At 23.1% G+C, this 21775-nt stretch overlaps 6 protein-coding genes across 6 annotated transcripts; 4 read left to right on the plus strand and 2 right to left on the minus strand.

Moving 5' to 3' along the window:
* Nucleotides 1-134: 134 nt before the first annotated feature.
* PCHAS_1225100 (Dpy-19-like C-mannosyltransferase, putative) lies at nucleotides 135-4395 on the minus strand (the record flags this gene model as incomplete). The annotated part of the gene is made up of 10 exons (XM_016798916.1): nucleotides 135-1584; nucleotides 1761-2812; nucleotides 2969-3051; nucleotides 3161-3241; nucleotides 3323-3379; nucleotides 3509-3589; nucleotides 3686-3750; nucleotides 3853-3926; nucleotides 4026-4113; nucleotides 4349-4395. 10 exons carry the CDS (start codon nucleotides 4393-4395, stop codon nucleotides 135-137), a joined length of 3078 nt encoding a protein of 1025 aa, XP_016654273.1.
* A 412-nt stretch (nucleotides 4396-4807) lies between these two features.
* PCHAS_1225200 (conserved Plasmodium protein, unknown function) lies at nucleotides 4808-6358 on the minus strand (the record flags this gene model as incomplete). The annotated part of the gene is made up of 1 exon (XM_016798918.1): nucleotides 4808-6358. The coding sequence occupies one exon, from the start codon at nucleotides 6356-6358 to the stop codon at nucleotides 4808-4810; it is 1551 nt and encodes a 516-aa protein (XP_016654274.1).
* Nucleotides 6359-6990: 632 nt separating this feature from the next.
* Nucleotides 6991-10361, plus strand: PCHAS_1225300 (AAA family ATPase, putative; the record flags this gene model as incomplete). The annotated part of the gene is made up of 2 exons (XM_016798919.1): nucleotides 6991-10147; nucleotides 10306-10361. The coding sequence occupies 2 exons, from the start codon at nucleotides 6991-6993 to the stop codon at nucleotides 10359-10361; spliced, it is 3213 nt and encodes a 1070-aa protein (XP_016654275.1).
* Nucleotides 10362-11065: 704 nt separating this feature from the next.
* PCHAS_1225400 (conserved protein, unknown function) lies at nucleotides 11066-12392 on the plus strand (the record flags this gene model as incomplete). Its single annotated transcript, XM_016798920.1, has 6 exons — nucleotides 11066-11106; nucleotides 11258-11402; nucleotides 11513-11605; nucleotides 11700-11840; nucleotides 11987-12190; nucleotides 12306-12392. 6 exons carry the CDS (start codon nucleotides 11066-11068, stop codon nucleotides 12390-12392), a joined length of 711 nt encoding a protein of 236 aa, XP_016654276.1.
* A 552-nt stretch (nucleotides 12393-12944) lies between these two features.
* PCHAS_1225500 (conserved Plasmodium protein, unknown function) lies at nucleotides 12945-14636 on the plus strand (the record flags this gene model as incomplete). The annotated part of the gene is made up of 1 exon (XM_728343.2): nucleotides 12945-14636. The coding sequence occupies one exon, from the start codon at nucleotides 12945-12947 to the stop codon at nucleotides 14634-14636; it is 1692 nt and encodes a 563-aa protein (XP_733436.2).
* Nucleotides 14637-17379: 2743 nt separating this feature from the next.
* PCHAS_1225600 (serine/threonine protein kinase, FIKK family) lies at nucleotides 17380-20577 on the plus strand (the record flags this gene model as incomplete). The annotated part of the gene is made up of 2 exons (XM_016798921.1): nucleotides 17380-20355; nucleotides 20497-20577. The coding sequence occupies 2 exons, from the start codon at nucleotides 17380-17382 to the stop codon at nucleotides 20575-20577; spliced, it is 3057 nt and encodes a 1018-aa protein (XP_016654277.1).
* Between the last annotated feature and the right edge of the window lie 1198 nt (nucleotides 20578-21775).

Genomic DNA, 21775 nt, shown 5'->3' on the forward strand with positions numbered 1-21775 from the left:
GATATAATGAGTTGTATCTCATTTAGACATGTAGAATGAAATTGGTCATATCTTTTATTTTGCATCTAACAGAATCACGAATTTATTTTAAATAGTGCTCAAGCAAGTTTCATAAAAAAAAAAAAAAAAAATTACTAATAGATGTAAAAAAATTTGAGATAATCAATTCGATTTAATTCTTTATTTTCAAGTATATGAAAATTTTTCAAAACACATTCATCTAGATATGAAACTTTTTTAACGAAGTTCCATATATTTTTATAAATAGATGGATATTCTGTGTATTCATGTTTAATAGTGTATATATGAATTGCATGTTCACATAAGTCATTTAAAATATGCCCTAAATTTTTTTTATAAAATATTATTTTAATTATTTGTTCCGTTTTATCTGATTCATTTGATTTTATATTTTCATAATAATATCCATTATCTAATGAAAATGTAACTACTTTTATAAGTTTATCGATTTTATTATAAAGAATAAATAATTCATTTTTACTTTTAAATATTTTTGTATCTCGTAAAAAGTATATATACGATGAAAGTATGTGTATTTGGCTAGTTAGAGGAATCGTAGGGGTCCTACTTATCATATGGTCAGTTGCCAGGGGTATATTCTGATTATGCTGTATATCATTTGGCACTATTAAATCGGCTGCTTTTTTATATAACATATTTGCTTTATTTACATTTTTCATATCATAATCATAAAATTCAGCTAAATGAAATATTGTAAGAATATCTTTATCCCATTGGATTTCATTTCCCAATTTGTCATCATTGGTATCATTGGTTTTAGGGTGGTTAAAAATTTTGTTTTCTATATAATTATATAAAAGGGATGCTATTTTATAATTTTGTAATATATCTAAATTAGTTCTTGCAACTTCAGCTATATGGATTGCACATTTATTATCTGTTTTTATACATCTAGATATCCATGGCAAAAAATATGAAATATCCGCATATTTTGATTCTCCAAATGGTTGATACGGTTCATTATCTTCAACAACTTTTGAAGTAAATTTGATAACACTATATTTTCCATTTCTATATAAAGTTTGATAATTGGTATCATCATATATTACTTTTTGGCAGAACCGGATATTTTTTTTATTTGTGCATCTAGAATAGTTAGAATCTATTTGATCCGCTAAAGTAAATGCACTTGTTCCCCCATTTATAGATGCACATCTATAAATATTACTAACAATATAACGAATTTTATATTTTTCATAATAATATTTTTTTGCATCAGCAAAAGGTATACAACTAGCTAGCATGTAATAATCTTGAACCCGTTTTCGTAACCCTACATCTTCATATTGTGGATGTAAAATCATTTTAAAATTGGTTGTTGATCTTAAAAAGCTAGATGTAGGTATATCGGCCAATATTGGTTCGCCCTCTTTTATATTTATTTTCATCCAATTAATTAAATCTAAATTATTTTGCAAATTCGATGGTTCATTTCTTATAGTATTTATGTATTCATATTTCGGAAAATATTTTATAAATGGATATATCCATTCATAGATGCAAATTATATGTATCATGATTTTTGTCGCTTTTCTCAGTTTTCTGCAAAAAAAGTAAATATATTACATACCGATGCAATAAAAAATTGTATAAACATATTTGCCTTTTGTAAGTTTCATATTATTTTTTATAAGCCATAGAAACGGTGTGTATATCTATACATAATGTATATATATTTTAAGCTATCTATATAAATTAAAGAGATGTTTGTGATTTACCTGACCAAAGGAAAAGAAGGGCTAGCTATAATAAAAATTATATTATTTAAAAAAGTAGGGGATCCAACCAAAGATGAAATGACACATATAAGAGGTAATGCTAAGACACGAAGTCTAGCTATTATTAACATAAGGAATATAAAAAATATAGTTTGTATTAATAAAAAAATAAAATTTGAAGTAATAAATTCATTATATTTTATTATATCTTTTTTCTTGTATATAGATTTTAAATATATGATTATATAAAAAATGTATATCATTACAAATATAATAGAATAATCAAATAAAGCTGTTTCTTTTATCATATTTAACATATTTTTTGAAAAGGGTTTAAACTCTCCTCCTGCACTATATATCATTGTATCAAAGTTATGGCTTCCTATATTTAATCTGACTTTTAATAATGAAAGAACATGTGAATCATCTTTTGTTTTGTTTATTATAAGTATACGTAAAAATAAAAATATAAATACTGATATAAATCCATTTTTTAATATAAATTTTATTTTTTTTAATATATTAAAGTTAGTCATCTTATTTTCATCTATTTTTATCTTGTCTTTTTTAAATAAATTATTTTGAATTTCATTCATCCCTTCTACTATTTTGTTAATTCGATTATCACATTTGTTATTCATATTTGTGTTTGAATTATTTTTAAAAATATTCATTGACATACTAATTAAGGATTTATCTTTTTTGTTGCTTTCTTTATTTTTAGTTGTCTTTAATTGGTCATCTTTAAGTGTTATATTATTTTCTGGATTTATAATATCACCATATATGATTGTTATTAGAATTGAAATAAGGACATATGGGAAATATGTATATAACATATATCTTGGAAATAAAGTAACGACTAAAGATAATATATAAGACAAGCCAAAAACAATTAATATATTTTTAAATTCTTTTTTTATTTCATATCCCAATAAATAAACTATAAAGAGACTAACAATATTGGTTAGCAAAATGAAAACAGAAAATTGCCATGTTATTAAAAAAAAAAAGCCACTTAAAAATAGGGGCACATAGTTTAAAGCTGATATCTGTTAAAGAGAAAGAAAACAAACGAATGGCATGTCAAATAAAATATATGACATACATACTATTAAGTACCAACGTTACACCATATACTGCTTTGCCATAGCGATCAATATAATACATCGATATAAACACAGATAAGTTTTCATATTCTTTCTTACTTTCTTTTCCCTAAGAATAATGTATATATGTAAAATAATGCTCCACATGTAAACAGAAGCAAAATTTTCTCTCAAAGGAAATCCTAGAAATAATAAGAAGCGATGGGATTGGAAATGTATGCAGTTGAATATTATCAAAAATTGGCTTTCTACTTTTTTCACTTTTTATGTCTGAGCAATATTGATTAGTACCAGCTAGTCTCATTATAAACTTTTCACGAAAGCATGAAAAAAAAAGCATTATAAATATGATTCCAGATGAATATGAATTTCCTAAAAAAAATATGTGAATAGTGTGGATCAAAGCAAAAGCTACAATTTACAAGCATCTTAAAAATTTGTTTCTATTTATACCTAGATAAACGGAAAGAAAAAATAGTGTACTGACACTAGCAGCTTGAGAAAGAAGCGCTAAAAATAGATAATTAAAATAGTTTGTTAAATTGGGCAATAAACCTGGATAGGCATCTTATTGTATGTCTCAATGAAGCAAAATAAGAGCATAAAACAATCATAGTAATAATAATGGTAGTTGGTTACCTGCATAAACATAAAAGTTGTATGGGGTTGCAAAAAGTGTTTCTAATTTTAGCAGACGCCATATTGTTCCGAGTATGATTTCTTCAAATATGAAAAAGAAATGAAACAATATAAGGATGTTAAAGTGGTGAAAGATGGATACTGAAAATAATTGAACTTATTTCATTTCTAAAATACCTGGACAAATATTAAAACGTTGCAATGCATTTATCCGATTAGGATATTCGCTTCTATCGTCATTTCTAAAGATAAGGCAGTTGGGCAGTTGAAATGAATAAAGTATGTCCCTTACTATCTAGTAATTTTAATTTTAATTTTTCGATTGGTTATTTTTTTATAAATACATGATCAGGTTAATGCCCTCCAAGTAATTTTCAGACTTAACTAGGTCATCATAGAAGGAGAAATAAAATGTTTCCTACAAAAAAGGGATATACATTTAATGATGTAAATATATATAAGCATAAATTGTTTGCATTCATGCGTGTTGTCAATATGTTGTTCTTAAGGTTCTTACCTCTGAGTATAGTGATACCTTTTGCTCATCATAATTTCTACAAAATTCATATTGATATCTCTTGTAAAATGTGATAAAAACAAACAGACTAAATATAAAATAGAAGAAAAAAAAAAGATTAAGAATAAAAGAAAATTACGAAATGGCATGTATTCATATTATCCATTTTCTACATATGGGCAATGAGTATTTTTTTATTTTGTATCCATTTAAGAGACATATTGAATTCATAAAAATAATATAGGTGTGTATATATTATGTGTTAATTTATGATATGTTCATAGATATATTTCCATTTTAGTAAAGTTTGGATAAATGATTACCAGATCAACAAAGAACAAAAAAACAGTCTCACTTTGCATTTGTCCATTTAAATAAATAAAATTATTTAATTTCCGTATTTATTAAAACATAAATAGAAAAAAAATATATAATGAAAAAATATTTCTATCAAGAAAATAATTTGTGAATGGCAAAAAATAAAACAATATAAAATACAATAATAATAGTGATATTTACAAAAATGTATAAAGAAAATAATATGAAATAAGTGATTAGTATGTTATTTTCCAGAATAAAATGGAATTATATAAATTTAAGAAAATAAAAGTTAATAAAAATTTTGTTCATTTAAAAGTATGTATAAATATGACCTATACTACTCATATGTGTGTAACATAAATTTAACGTCTTATTTTTATACAATAAAAAAAAATAGACTAAACAAAAAAATACTTATATGTATATCGTTATTTTTTGGATATATATGTACAAAAAAATATTTATAAATAAACTAGCATATCCAAATTCTCAAAAATATTACTATCCTTTTCTTCTATTCCTATATAGCAATTGCAAAATTTAGAATTACTATCAGGTAAATTGAATGAAGAAGACATATTATCATGATATGTATTGAATTGGCTTTGCTCATTAGATATTTGTTCCCATTTTTGTTTATCTTTTTGATAAAAAAAGTCTTCGTTATTTTTTCTTAAATTTTCAACAAAGGAAGAAAAAAGGGATGGAGGGAAAACTTTTGATATAATTTTTTTATTTGGAAATTTTTTTATTAAAAGATAAAATTGTTTTGTGCAATTAGGGCATACACATAAATAAATTCTTATTCTTTTAGATTTAATTACACATTGAAATTTTAATATACTCATGTCTGTTTTGTTTGGATTTTTTTTTATTTTTTTTTCATTGGTATCCTGTTTCTCTAGTTCCAGTTCATTAATTAAATCGCTTTCATCATTTTTATAACTTAACATATTTTGCTTATCATTAAAAAATATTTTTTTTATATTGTTCATGAAACCTCCAAATGTGCTACGACGTTTTTCTTCATTTGGATTTTTATTTTCATAGGCTAGTAGAATTTTATCATTTTTAATTATATCACTATATAAGTCAATGTTATTTAAATTATTTTGAGATTCTATATAACTATGTGCATTATATTCATCGTTTGAACTACTAGAAAAATTCACAGATTCTTTTAAATTCAAATTTGGTTGTTCCATATATGGTATATTCTCTTTTTGGATTCCCATTTTCAATAATTTTAGCTTATTATAATTTTTTATGTTACTTTTTTCATTGCCCATATTGATATTAGCATTCATTTCAGCATCGCTTGACATATAGTTTTCACTTTCTATCATATTATTATCTATTATGTTATAATTATTATTTAACTTGTTAAGTTGTCTTTCTTCGAATAGGATATTAGTATCATCTTTAAAGTTGGAGTGAAGGGTTTCTCTTTTTAGTTTGTATATATTATTCTTATTTTTCAAAGTATCCTTTGATTTTTTATAGTTTTTTATATAAATATTATGACAACTATGGGTTCTCTTTGTTTGATTATTAATTTTGTCGTCTAGTTTGTTTGACGTTGCTTCATATTTTTCCTTTTGGGGGTTTACCCGAAATATGTTATTATATTTACTATTTTCTATATTGTCATTTTCGTTACAAATATAATTTGAACTAATACGTTTGATAGTGGAATTGCCACATTGGGCATAAGGAGTTATGTTGTTATAACTGCTGTTATAATATATTTCATCATGGGGATAATTCGTAAAAAGAATTCCACAGCTATTTAAAAATGTGTTATTAAAAATATGGATAGATAAATTATTATCTAATTTGGTGTTTATAAAAGAACTATATTTTTCTAATAAAACAGTGGACAATTGAAATATTTTTCTTTCTTCTTCCAATTTTTTAATGTGTTTATTTATTATTTTGGATTCTAATTCTATTTCCTTTATTTGATCTCTTATATATTTAATATGTTTCTTTGTTTTTTTTTCCCTTTTCATAATTCGTTGAGTTTGAATATATTTATATTTTTTGTAAACAATACTTATTATGGTTTTTTTTTCTCAAACTTGTTTAAGATTTATATATTGTGACTTTCTTTCTTTTTCGTGTCCTCATGTTTTTGCCATTTGCTAAGTACACAATATGTAGTGTGGCTTATAGTATAACCATTTAGAATATTTCGTTTTACTATTTTTCTTTTTACATTCCGTTAAAAAATATATCAATGCTTTTATTTTATTATTTTTTTCCTTATGGAAATTGATCAAGGATAATACTTTTGGCGATATTCCACCGAAGAATCTTTTTTATTCTTCTCTTATTCACCTTGGTTCATTTATTTTTATAACTTTATATTTTTTTTGTTATTATAATCATTTATTAATTTTGTATTTTATTTTTACATTTTTTTTGCCAATAAATTTACACCCATATTAGGGTATAATACGGGTAAATAAAATTGCGTGATAAAAAAATTATTACTCAAGGCAACTTTTTTTTTTTGTAAAATATCTACAAAAAAAAAGTCGCGTTGAAGGAAAATATTTCATACTTGGCTTCCACATATAAATAAATATAAAAAGAACAATATCAAATATTTATATGTTGTAACTAATAATGAAGATGAATAATGGAGAAATTGTATTTTGAAAATTTTATTGTTTACTGTAATTCAAGCAAATCTTTCTCCTATCTCCAAAAAAATGAAAATAGCTATAAAAGTCAGAAAAAAAAAGTCCAAAATAATGAATATGAAAAGCTAGTTGATGAAAAAAAAAAAAAATATAAATGGATAAAAAACTTGTCACATAAGGAATGCTCTAAATATATTTTAGAAAACCTGAAACAGAATAGTAACATAAAACACACAGAAAATAAATTTAATGGAAAAACGAAAACTAAAAAAAGGGGCTACCCACTATTATGTAATATAAATAATGAACTAATTTGGACCTATAAAAACAACAAATTTATAAAGGATGCAAAATGCATGAAAGCTGCTTCCCTAGCTGTTCAGAAAAAAAAAAATTCTTTTAAACCAAGTAGCTATATATCAATATTTAAAGGAAAAGAAGACACTGAAAAAAAAGAAATATGGACAACAAAAAAACAAAATACAGAAAATGATGATCTAATAAAAGGAATAGAGAAAAAAGACAATCGTATTGATATATACAAATATTTATTCAATATTTATATTAGAAAAGAATATTATAAAAAGGTATCAAAGCGATGGTTAAAAAAATTTATAAAGAAAAATGGACCGTTATATAAAGAAATAGCCAAGCAACTAATTAATTTGTTGATCATAAAAAATTTTGTAATTTTTGATGTTGAATTATGGAATTTCTTTCTCCCACAAAATTTGATAAATCATTTTAACATAAATTTACAATTTTTTTGTGGAAAATCAGGGAATAAAAAAACAAAATTTTTAAAGAATATATTTGAATCATTTCCTTTTAAATACTCCCATGAAAATGTTCATATTATTGATATGGTTGAATATGAAAAATGCCCTATTGTATATGACTATAAATATTTAATAAATCCCAGTCGTTTTTTAAATAGTATCGAAATAGGTGTAAATAATAAAAGAACCAATAAAATAAAAAATATAAATAAAGATAATTTTTCATTCAAATTATTTGATATGTCAAGAAGTAAATATATATATACACACTTATCGCCATTAAGACAAGATGTAAATTGTAGCAAAACAAAACAGGATGCTGATATTCATACTGTTAGTCCAAAGCATGATAAAACTTCTAATATTAACATAATAGAGGGTAGTTATAAAATCGATGCAAATGGGAAAACAGTGGATAATGCAAAGATAGATAATTCATGTATTAACCAATATAGATACAAAGATAAAAAAATGGTCAGGCTTTTCGAATCTTCAGATAGTGAAGAAATGTGTAATAGTATAGATTTACACTATCTTAATAAAATAAATGATCATAATAATTGTCTTTCAAAAGATATAAATTTATATGATTATAAAAAAAGAACTTATATAAATAATATACTTTATCCAAATTATTATGAAATTGCACTAAAGGAATTTCTAATAACAGATGTGAAAAGTAGAAAAACGATTCAGATGATTGATTCGTTGAATCTAAATTTAGAGTATATTCTTATTAGTTTTACAAAAATTGCAATGATTAAACAACTTGTATGGAAAAAAAAAATGTTCAGACTGTTACATAAATTTGTGAAAAGAGATGGTAAAATCAGATTAGAAAAGAAAATCAAAAGAAAAACATTAGGATTGAACTTATTTAATGGAGGATACTCCTTTTTGTTAATAAAAAATCTCGATTTTATAAACAACTTTTCGATTTTAAAAAAGAATTGTATTATGTTTTTATTATTAAAATATATTTTTATATGGAAAAAATTGAATTTAAATGCACACATGTTTATTGTATCTCCAGTTTTAGATGGCAATATATCAAGTGGATTTAATAAAAGTGATATTGGAAAAAAGAGTAATGAAAATATATTATTACAATTAAATCCTTATATAAATAAATATTTTCTTTTTATTTTACCGAACTTTCTTCATCATAAAGATAGATATATAATATTAAAGCATTTGTATAGAAAGCATAATTTATCATATTCAATTAAAACATTACAATATGTTTCTAAAATAACAAATAGTTATTGTGAAGAAAATTTGATCAAACTATTTCAAGATGAATACAAGGAGAGAATTATTTATTTATTAAAAAAGAAAAATATAAGAAAAGATGAAAATTCGAATAATACTGTAGAAAATATAAACAATGTTGATAATTTTGTGGATATAAAAAAGAATATTAAAAAATTAATATCTAAAAATAAAAATAAAAAAATCCATTTTTTTAATAAAACTCTTAATTTCCAATGTGATTCACATTTATTTATTCATGGAAAAGAAATTGAATTATATAAAAAGAAAAGTTTTGAAAAGTTTAATAAAAATGATAAGGGTAAGACATATGGATTTGACAAAGTAGTGGGGGAAAGTGAACTTATTAGTAGACTGAAAAATGAAGTTGTTCATAATTTTATTCATAGGGGAAGACAAAAAGATTATAATAATACAGATTATGATAAAAGCCTTTTTGATGATGTAGGTATACTATTATATGGAGAAAGTGGGTCTGGCAAAACTTTCATATCAAAAATAATAATAGAAGAATGTAATTGTAATTCCATTATTATAAATTGCGCTAATATATTTAATAAAGTAATGGGTGAATCTGAAAAATGTCTTAATGAAATATTTGAATATGCAAAAAATAAATTACAACCATGTATAATTATGTTTGATGGTATTGAAAATATTTGTTTTAAACATGATTTATTTTCAAATTCTATTGATAAATTTTCTGCACGATTAAAATTATGCTTTTACGAAAATCTAGATAAGTTACATTTTGAAAAAAGATGGAATCTAAATAGTAAAAGAAATACTAATTCAATTATAATTATTTGTACAACCACTGATATTAATAATGTTGATAGTAATTTATTAGTAAACCATAGAATCAGACATATATATCAAACTAAAAGTTTTAAATTTTGGGAAAATAAAGATGTGTATAAACTTTTTGAAAACTGTTTAAGGTCTAATAATATAGATCCAAATGTTTTAATAAATTCAGAAAAATTTCAAAAATTTATACAAGAAAATATATTAAGTAGGAAGGATAAATTTTCACCCCTTGATATTTCGAATATGTGTTCAGATACATTAGCTCGATGCATAAAAATTGGCATTTCGAATGGTTAGAAAAAATTAAGAGAATAAATCATTGAAATTATTTTTATTTATTTTACAATCTATCATATTGCCATCTTTGCAACTGCCACTAATTATATTACACATATATATATGCATGCCTTTGTTATATATTTGACTTATTTACTTTTATTTTTTTGTTAGGAAATGAAATAAATCTAGAAAGTTTCTGCAACATACTAAGGGAAAATTATAAATAAAGTGATAAATATGGATATGTGATATTTACATATTCTATTCTATGCTCATACGGTCGTTTCAATTTTTTCCTTTTTCGTCACGTCAATTGGAATTCAATTAATTAAATTTGTAATTATGAAAATGAAAAATATTATTTTTGAGAAAAAAATTCTCTATATGTTTTTTTTTTTTTAATTTTATATTTTATGAATTTTTCGTATTTTTTTGCTTTATATATATTTTTTTAATTTATCTCTTGAGTATATTAGAAGAAGGAGGGAAAACAAGAAACCAAATTATCATAACGAAAAATTACATTACCTAATGATAGTGATAAAAAATTGGAAGCATATTATTAAGGATACCAAATAAACAGCGAAATGCATATATCTATTATATATACATAGTAGTGAAAAATAGCCATGAATAATTATCATAAATATTCATGTAAATTTTAGTTCATTTAAAATAAGCATTTTCCTCCTACTCATATGTGTACATAATAATATATACATATGCATACATATACATATGCATACATATACATATGCATACATATATATATGCATTTTTTTAATGTAATGAAGAAGATATGTTTCTTTAATCATACATCCTAGTTTCCATTTGGAACGTATTAAAAATTAAAAACTTTTTCTTTTCATTTTTTTTGTGAAATTATAACATATTGAAAGTGAAATAATCCATCCGAATGATATTTTTCAAAATGGGGAGCTACATTGATTTGAGTGGATACCAAATCCCAAAGTTCGAACAAATAAAAGCGAAAAAATGATGGTGCATAAATATGTTTACTAATGATGTATAAGTATTCATATTTGAAATGTATATATATATATGTATTTTTTCTACCTGTCCAATAATTAATACATGTGTGTTATTTTCTTTATATATAAAGGAATGTGTTTGATAAGATGGATCCGTTCGAACGACACAAACTTATGATGTCCCTTCGTATGTTGGAAAAAAATAGAAATACTGATTGTCAATATTTAACTGACTATGATATTTTAAAAAAAAAATACAAATTCATACATGATGTGGTAAGAAAATTTGAAATATAAAAATTAGGATGTTCATATGATATTGTGTAGGAATGTGGGTATCATAAGGTTATGCATTAATGTTATTTTTTTTTTCATCAACTTTTTAGTCTAACGAAAAGAACTCGCTTTTGCAAAACTACTATAGCAGTATTTGCAACAAGTATGTTATATGCGATTTGTCTAAATATAAAGAAGCAAAGGTAGCGAAATGTACATATATATGTAAAACACTTTTTATGTAACGTTCTACAACTTCTTATTATGTTGTATAATTTTTTGGCGGCAAATTTGTAGATCGGGCTAAGGTGGAGAACAGAGGAGGAAATAATCAAAGGGAAAGGACACATAATATGCTCTTCTAAAAAATGTGATAATACCGATTTAAATACATATAAATTTTTATTTCAATATGTTGAAGAAGGAATCGAAAAGAAAGTAATTTTAATAAACCAGCTTTAATATGCATATATAAGGATAGACATGTTCTTATATTTCACACTTATTTATATATGAATTTTAGCATATCCAGTTTTTCATTTTACAAAAATAAATATGATAATATAACAATTATTTAATTATAGACGAACGTAAAAGTGCGGGCATGTATGGATTGCGCATATAAATTGCATTACAGGAAAATAAAAAAATATTTAAAAAAAAAAAAAAAAAAAAAACGAAAAGAGAAAAGGATTAAGCATAGATCAACCTCAAGTAATGAAAGTAGTAGCACTTCATCAAGCTTTGATGATAATCGATCAAAATCAACCAAACGGAAAAAATACTATGTAATACTCTCTCTATATATATATATATATATATATATTTGTGTGTGTGCATATTAGGATTTAAAATTATACAATCTTTTTCACGATATAAAAATGTTTTCCTTTTTTTATTTAGATCAAAAAAAAGCTTGAAAAAATATCCTTAAAGACTCAAGAAAAAAAAAACGAAGAAAACATGTATTTTCATGATTTGATATTTTAAAGTTTTTTAAATGTGTGTGGAAATTTGTCACATGTATATATTAATTTATTTGTTTCTTGTGGAGCATACGCTTAAACATGTAATGTTGCATTTGCGAATGTATTGCTTGTGCATTGTTTTGTATATTTATTCATACATAACAATATTTTTTATAGCAAAATAATTTATTTGCCTATCAACCTATGCATTTATTATTTTTTTGTTTTTATTTTTTATGTTTAATCTTTCTTATGTGTGCAACATTTTTACAACTATGTTTAAAATTGAAAAGTATTGCAGATCTTAAAGTATGATTATTTATAATTATGAAAAATCAATCAATGGCATTTAAGTTGATATATTAGGTTAGCACAATCTTTTTGTCCTTATATAGGTAGCAACCTTATGTATATACACATGTGTAACCTCTTTTTGTTTATTTATAAAAAAGAGAATATAATAAGTTCGCCAAAATGGGGAAGGGACTGATAGTATAAAACTATTTTCATTTAAATATACACATGAAATAAGATTAAAAATAAATATAATTAAAAAATACATTTTCCTATTTTTATGTGTCAAGCCATGATTGTCAATTATGAAAATAAAGGACAGGGTTACAATGATATTACTAAGTCTACCTGGTATGCTAAAAATAAAGAAAATTTGAATAAGACAAAATATTTGGAAATCGATTCGTTTTCTGTTATAATTGATTGGATAAATAGTCTTTTAATATGTAATAATATATTAAATGCTTATAATATATATGAAGAAATAAAAGATGGAGTAATTATTTTAAAGTTAATAAAAATATATAACCCTGAAATAGAAATTCGTGGGATATTTCTTAAAGCTGTTAAAAAAAAATGCGCTATAAAAAATTTGGAAAAAGCATTATCAATTATATATATGAATAATCCATATTATTATTCCTTAGTTTCGTCTACAGATATTTATGAAAAAAAAAAGAAAAAAGTTAATATTCTATTAATACAATTATTTGATAAATTTGAATTTCAAAATTTAAAAAATATATCAGCACCTTTACTTAATTGGTATAATTATACTCTTAAAAAAATGAAACTACCACTTGATTCTAAAACAATAAATAATCCTTTTCATATTATAAACAATAAACCAATAGATTGTTACAATGAAAAAGGGAAATATTTATATCGTAGAAAAGGTCTTGAAATTGGTATACAAAAAGACAACATCGAAGAAGAAATTGCAGTAGGTGACAATATGAAAAGAAATATGTCCTCTAATTTTGTAAAAGAACGTAAAATAAAAACTAAATCAAACGCTCTAAAAAATTTTATTACATATATATTATATAAGGACAAAGAAGAGTGCCAAAATGGGACGTCATATATTGTCAAAGATTTTTCAGATTGTATAAAAATATTTTTCATATTATATAGATATGGCTATATCTGTATTGAAGAATTACAAATTGTGATAAAATCAAACAGGCGAAATAATTTTTTTTTTTTACATGAATTGCTTAGAAAGTTGAATATACCAATTGTTTTAAAAAATCAATATTTAAATAATCCATCGGAAGTTGCAATTCTTTTGCAATTAAAATATATACAATGTTTTATTCATAACAATGGTTATTCAAAAGCTATTGACTTAAAAAAGTATTATTTTCCTTTTCTCGCGTTGCATAAAAAGGGTGTTAATACTACTACCAAGTGTGGTGGCAATGGCGTATTAAGAAGGGATAGTAAACATAATTATAATCGAAATTATGAACAAACGGGTAAGCAATTTTTAAATGTGCGGGATGAAAAAGACATAAATGATAATAAGAGAGAATATAGCAACGATCATAAAAGCGAGGTATATGAAAAAGGGAAATACAAAATTTGCAAAGGGATCCCTAATTCAGAAACAGATAAAATAAAGCAAATTCATGATAGTAAAGATTGGGATGGAAAAGGAGAGCAAGTAAACCAAGTGAATTGTTATAATTTATCAAATGATATGAAAAACTTATTTGAAGGTACAAATAATGGAATTTTTAATTCGCCTATCAAAATATATCAAAATAAAGAACGAGCATGTCCTCTTCAAGGTAAAAAAGAAAAAAAAAATTATGCACACCAAAATGAAAAGGGCAATCATATTTCAATAAATAATTATTTAGAAAAGGAACCACTCGCAATTACTCCAATAAATATGTTAAGAAAAATGTTCCATCAGCAGATTAAAGAAAATATGAATATTCATAAGGCAAACATAATGAAAATCTAAAAGTTAGTAATAGCAAATAGTCAGATTAAATGTGAAACAGATATATGTCAAGTTCGATGAGTATTTAACAATCCAATTAGGTGTAATTATTTTCTTATCCATGATAATAATAAAATGATATATTTTAGAGATATTTAAAAAGGGCAGTAATTATTTTATGCCTTTTACAAAATACAGAGCGAATAATAAAATTGCAAATACTATGGACAATAAATTAGGAAATGCGCCATTACAATATGAATAATAAATTTTATTAACTTGGAAACGAAAAAAAAAAATTTCGAGGTATCCGTATTTTCCATTAAAAGCACACAAGAAATAATAGAATAATAGAATAATAGTGAATATACAAGCCATATGTGCATATTTATAAAAAAGGAATAGTACCCTTAATATGATCGAAAGAAAAAAAATTAACAAACTGTGTTACATTAAGTAAAGAAATCGGCAAGCATGTTTATTACATAATTTTATATAAAATAAATCGTATTATTTTAAGAAAAATAAATATAAATATTATGCATATTTTGGGAATTTTTTTATTTGCATTAATATATTTTTTTTTTTTATATAATAAACACGGACTTGCAAATTACACATTTTTTTTTTTTAATTTTGATATAAGATCACTAATAAAATAATAATTGTGAGAGTGCAAGAATACACAATTATATTAAAGTGAAATAAAAATTATATTTTTTTGATCAAAAGATATACGCTTATATTAATGCATTCATATCCGTATTAGGATTTATATTAATTAATATATTTCATACATACACATAATATATTACACACATTATATTTCATTTTTTTATCAAAGTAGCGTGCAAAAAAAAACCAATAAAATAAAGCAATAAAACAAAAAATAAAAAATCATATGTATTTTTAAGAAAAATTGATGAAATTGTGGAAACCAAATATGTAAAGTGTTTTAAGAAAAAAAAAAAAAAAAAAAAAAATCCATAAACTAAGAATTTAAAAATACCTTACTGATCTTTAAGAAAATAATATATATATAATATTTACACATAGCATTACATTAATTATATAATACATATTATTTTTTTTAATAAAATAAATACATAATGTACATTACTGTGTATATCTCTTTAAAGTTTAAATTATAGTTTTAAACATAATTAATAAATTTGATATTACATAAAACCAAATGAAATGATGATTTAAACGTAATTTTTAATACTTTCCAATAATTTTTTGAACTCGCCCTTTTTGTTATTTTTTTTTTTTTGGCGTATGACCTTTATTATATTTTCCATTTTTAATAATTTGACCAGCTTTATTACATGTATATATATATTTATAATACATGCATATGCATGGTGTGGTTTGCTCTGTTTACTTTGTCAATTTAATGTCTTTAATGTGTTGACTTTTTCTATTTCATATATATATATTGTATTTGGATTAACATGATTTAAATATATAGAAAAGTTACACTTTAAAGATAATATGCCATTTTGATTTTCTCATTTATACGTTTATTGGTTATTTATTTGCTTACTATGAATTACAAAATGTATATGAGTTTATTTATGCATATAATATATTAAGTATAAATATGCATATTTTATACATATTCATTTTGTTTTCTTTTATTTCTTCAATACATTTTAGCTTTTGATATGTTACCGAGTTCAAATAATTTTGAAAAATTGCATTTACTTTTTAATTGTAAAATGTGTGATATTTTACAACTATGATTATTGTTATATGCATAATTAAATAAATTAAAATTGTTAACATAATATTAAACATATATTCTTTATAACGTCTATAATGCTTTAAAACTTTCGTAATGATATAATACATATATTTTGCGAGCTTAAATATTATATTTTCATTATACATATATTATATATTGTCTATGTTAACATGTTTATGCATATTTATGTAAAAATTGTTGTATAGGATTCCCTCTTGAAGACAATAATATAAAAAAAAAATATAGTTGAAAAAAAAAACGGGCGTTAACTCAAGCTGAGTTATTTACACATATATATATGTGTTAGTAAAATATAGCATATTATTAATCATAATTATCATTTTAATTATATCTGATTTCATAAGAATATTTAATAAAGATATATGTAATTGTATGTGATATTTTATTATTTTAATTTATAAACATTTTGTTACGTATTTTGGAGTTTTTCGAATTTTACACGTTTATATTTAAACTGGTGTATGAATATTTGATTCCACATTTTATGAAATTTTAAAGACCAATTGATTGATCTTTCTACGAACCAAATTTCACTATCAGGTAACGAAGCGTGATATATGTGCATATTTATTTATATGCCTCGTATTTATTTACATGTAAATTTTTCACTTTTCTGTTGCTTATCTTTACATTTTGTTTTTTATTTGATTTTTTTTCAGGACGTGTTTGATTTAATTTTTAAGGGTGTTATTTAAATGGCTTTAAATACAAATTAAAAAACATTTTTTTACATATTTTAATATTCCGTTATTTATGAAGTACAATTATAAAATAAATCGAATAAATAGAAAATTTTCTATTTTTTTTAATTTTTCGAATATTATAAATACAGAATATTTTGTTTGTGAGCTTATTTAAAAGGTTTACACATTCGTAAAAATATAAGCACCAAGCATAACACAATAGTGTAAAAAAATTGCATCGTTCAGACTTGTATTATATATGTATATCTATCGTATATATATGTGTATGCTATTATGTTTATGAACGATAAATATGATTGATTCAGTAGATAAGATTGAATATTCCAAAGAAAAGACACTAACATGCAATGGAGGCAACGAGCACAGTGAACAAGATGAGCTTTTGTTAAAATATAAAAAAACTTTGGATATGAATACAACAGAAAATGGGATAATATGTGATGGAACAAACAAATTAGAACAGCTTAATGTAAATAAAATATCTAATTCTTTAAAAAAAAGTATTTATACTGAAAGTGGTAACAAAGATTCATCTTACTTTCAAAATATAAAAGAAATTTCTAAAAAAAATGAAAACAACAATTATAAAGAGGTTAATAATATATATAATAAAAATATAATTGGCACAAAATATTATGATCAAAGTATAAAGGATAGTATTTCAGATAAAAGTAGCAAAGAAACGATTTGCCCTTTGGAATGTGATAATAATCATAACTCAGCTAATGTAATAAATTATCAAAACAGTGATCAAAAAAATGAAATAAAAAATATGGAAAAAAATAAATCTTTTGATTATTGTAATGATATATATAAAAGTGATAAAACCAATAAAGAAATAAAGAATTATGAAACTAACCATGAAAAGTTAGTATATCTCGAAAAGAATAACTTAATAAGTAACAATTGTAATGATATAGAATATGTAAATGACACTACTGTCGATTATATTTCATTAAAGAATTTGTCTCAATACTCAATAAATGAATCTTCATTTAAAGAGAATAACTCAAATGATATAAATAATTATAAAAAATTCGATCATATAATAAATGTAAATGATTCGAATGATGTCTGTGATAATAATAAGAGCAATACATATAGTGATTCCAAAAATGTGGGCCATCATGGGGAGACAGACAAATTGCATAGTAACCAAATAAATAGCAATACTTATGTGATAGATGAAAATGATTTTCACAATAATAAAAATTTACATATAAATAAAGAAATGAATATTTCAAAAAAGAAAAATGATACTACATTAAAGAAAAGTGGAATATATGAATATAAGAAGTATGAAAAGAATAAAGGGGTAGAAGGATATTATCATAATGACAACTCTGAAATTAGTCTTAGAAATGTGAAATGTGAAAATAGTACGAGTGCATATAATGAAATAATTAATAATAATCGAAACCCTCATTATATGGTACCACCATCTCAGGTAGTATGTAACAAGAGTAATAATAATAAGAAAAAGGACAACATGATATATTATGAGTCTAGGAGAAATATAGACAAGATGGGAGGTAGACCGACAGACATGAACAGTAGAATGGTAGTTAAAATAAATGAAAATATAGAATCTAAAGAAGTTAATGAAAATATGGTAGCATATAAAGATATGCATAGATCAAATAGGAACAGTATCAACTGTAGAGATACAAAAATAGAAAACTATTGTAATAATATTAATCAAAATTATCATAATAATTGTAATAGTAGTTATTATAATCCTATTACTGAAAATGATATTATACACAATGAAATGGATTATAATAATAGTCAAGGAAAAAGATATTATTTAGCTCCTCCTAAAAAAAATGATGGCACAAAATATTCAAAAAATCAAATGTTAATGATATCTAAACAAAAGATAAAAAAAATGTGGAATAAATTTAAACATGGTTCATCAAAAGATCAAACAGTAGGTTCCACAGTTGATGATGAAAATAGTATGTTTCCAAATGGTATCGAAAATAGTGGTAATATACAACAAAAAGTTCAAATATATAATGATTATTACGAATTAAATAATATTCATCATAATAATGGATATAAAGATTGTATTAATAAACCTATTAAATGGGTAAAAAATAATAATAATATAGAAAAGCCAATACAATCTAAATGTATATTCAATTGGAAAATAGCTCAAATGTCGTTATTAAAATTGTTACATAGTGCACATAATTTTCATTTTAATAATGTGAAATATTCCGATTGGAAATTTGTATGTATACCTACACTTGGATTTTCAAAATCAAGTAATAGAGTTCAACAAATGTATAAAGCAATTGTTCCATCAAAAGATGGAAATAGTAAGAATGATATGAAATTATTTATAAAAAAAATTCCTATATATATATGGGTTAAACAGTTTAATTTGATGACAGAATATGATGGAGAATATGTAACAGATGGTGAAAATTTTGTTATGGAAGCTGCTTCGTTAGCATTTTTAAGTGAATATCATCCTCGTATTGCTCCAAAGTTACATAAAATATTATATGAAGTTGATAGTAATAATTTAGATAATCTTAGTAATCTTATTCCATCTGAATCTATGTTTGGTAATTTAACTGTATTTAATAGTGTACTAGCAGAAAGGTTAAAAAATAATATCAATGGGAATATTGTTCTTGTTTCTGAATTTTTCAGTGAAGATATTCTTGATTTTATTGATAGAAGACAAAAGAATTTTAATATGAAAATTAGTAATAATGAAAAAAGTTATATTCTTTATCAATGTTTGAAATTGTTAATAAGATTACATGATGCAGGTTTATCACATTTGGACCTAACTCCAGAAAATATATTAATATCAGATAATTATGAAATGCGTTTGTGTGATTTATCAAAAAGTACACCTATATATACATATAATTTGAGGCACATAAAAGATGCCAATCGTTTATATTTATTTGAATCATGTGAACCAACAATTGCAAAGGGGGCATATATGCCTCCTGAATGTTGGAAAATTTATTGGAAATATGATACTATGAAAATTAAAAATCCATTGAAAGATTTAAAATCTATAACAGACCAAGAAAAAAGAAAACAATTTTACTTTGACGTTGCAAATGCTGATAAGTTTATGCTTGGTGTTTTTTTCTTTTGGATATGGACTAACGGAAATTTGTGGAAATGTTCCGATCCATTACAAGATGAAGATTTTTTCTACTTTGTAAAATGTGACATGAATTTTGATAAGTTTGAGCTAACTAGAAAATGGCCGAGCGAACTCAAAAGTATTATTAAGGTAGGAGAAAAATACATATATAATAATTAAACTGAAATGGACCGTATTGAAGTATGGTTATCCATGCTTAGTGATGATATTACATTTGTTTAAACCAATTTTAATTAATTTTTATTTTTTTTATTTTTTTCTTATTTTTAGGGATTACTACACGCAGAAACACGAAAGAAGCTGAACTTAAAGGACATGATCATGCACCCTTGGTGGTCATGCAAATTATAAACTATGTATATATATTTTTTGAAGTGTATATATTGTGTTTTCCTTTTGTTACATTGTGTAGAAAAATGAATAACACAGCATATAAATCCTTACTGGTTATACATGTATATGTATATGTATATCCTATTTTGGAAGCATTTAATGAAAACAAGCACTTTCATTTTTTTTTAATGTCTATATTTATATTCGTTTTTTAGTACTTGTTTACTTCATAAATATGTCAAAATAATAATGGTTTTTTGTTGTCTATAACAATTTTAATCATAAACCCCCCCTATTTTTAATAAAGTCTCGCTTTATTAATAAATATTTTTAAAATATCAATATAAATATAATGAGCATAGCTAAGTATACAATTTTCGATAGTTTAAATTAGACCAAAGAATAAATTGAAATGGAAAGAATATTTTAACTGATTAATTAAAAGTGTTTTCTTTATTATGGAGTTTTTTGTGGGGATATAATATTATTCATATGGGGTGTGTTATATACTTAAGTATAGTTCCAAGCATGATAAGCATTCGGAATATATTGTTAAATAAAAATAATATTTCCATAATGAATTATAACTGTACATATTAAAAAATAGCAGTAATAATATAAAAAAAAAATCAAAAAAAATACATGTATTAATATTGAATATGTAATATAATTTTTCGAAACTAATAATGGATCAAAGAAGTGTGTTTAACTATTTATTTAAAAAAAATAAATAACATTATATATTTTTTTAATTCTTTAGTAAATATAAAATATGGCTAGCTAAAATTATATATTATGTACAAAACATAAAATTAAAAAAAAAATTGTGGTATTTACAAATACAATAAATTATGTATAGTTTTTTCCCTTAATATATTATGTGTTTATATGAGTTTACTAATGATATATAAATTTTAAGAATTTTTTTCTTAAAGTTTTTGTTTTATTTTCCTTTTTTATTTTTATTTGAAGAGTTAAATGTTTCATTTTACTATATAAACATAATTAGCATGCGTTTGAATTGAATTATAATTTCATTTCAAATTATTTTAACAAATCTACAAGACATATAAGTATATAAATAATAGTTTGAAAAAATGGAGTCCTATTACATTTAACATAGTTAAATATGATGTTTAATATTTTGATAATTTTAGTGTATGATCAATTTATAAAACATATATTATCAAATAGTTTCATCATACATGCTATACAT

The sequence above is a fragment of the Plasmodium chabaudi genome, assembly GCF_900002335.3.
Source record: "Plasmodium chabaudi chabaudi strain AS genome assembly, chromosome: 12".
In the NCBI taxonomy this organism is placed as follows: Eukaryota; Apicomplexa; class Aconoidasida; order Haemosporida; family Plasmodiidae; genus Plasmodium; species Plasmodium chabaudi.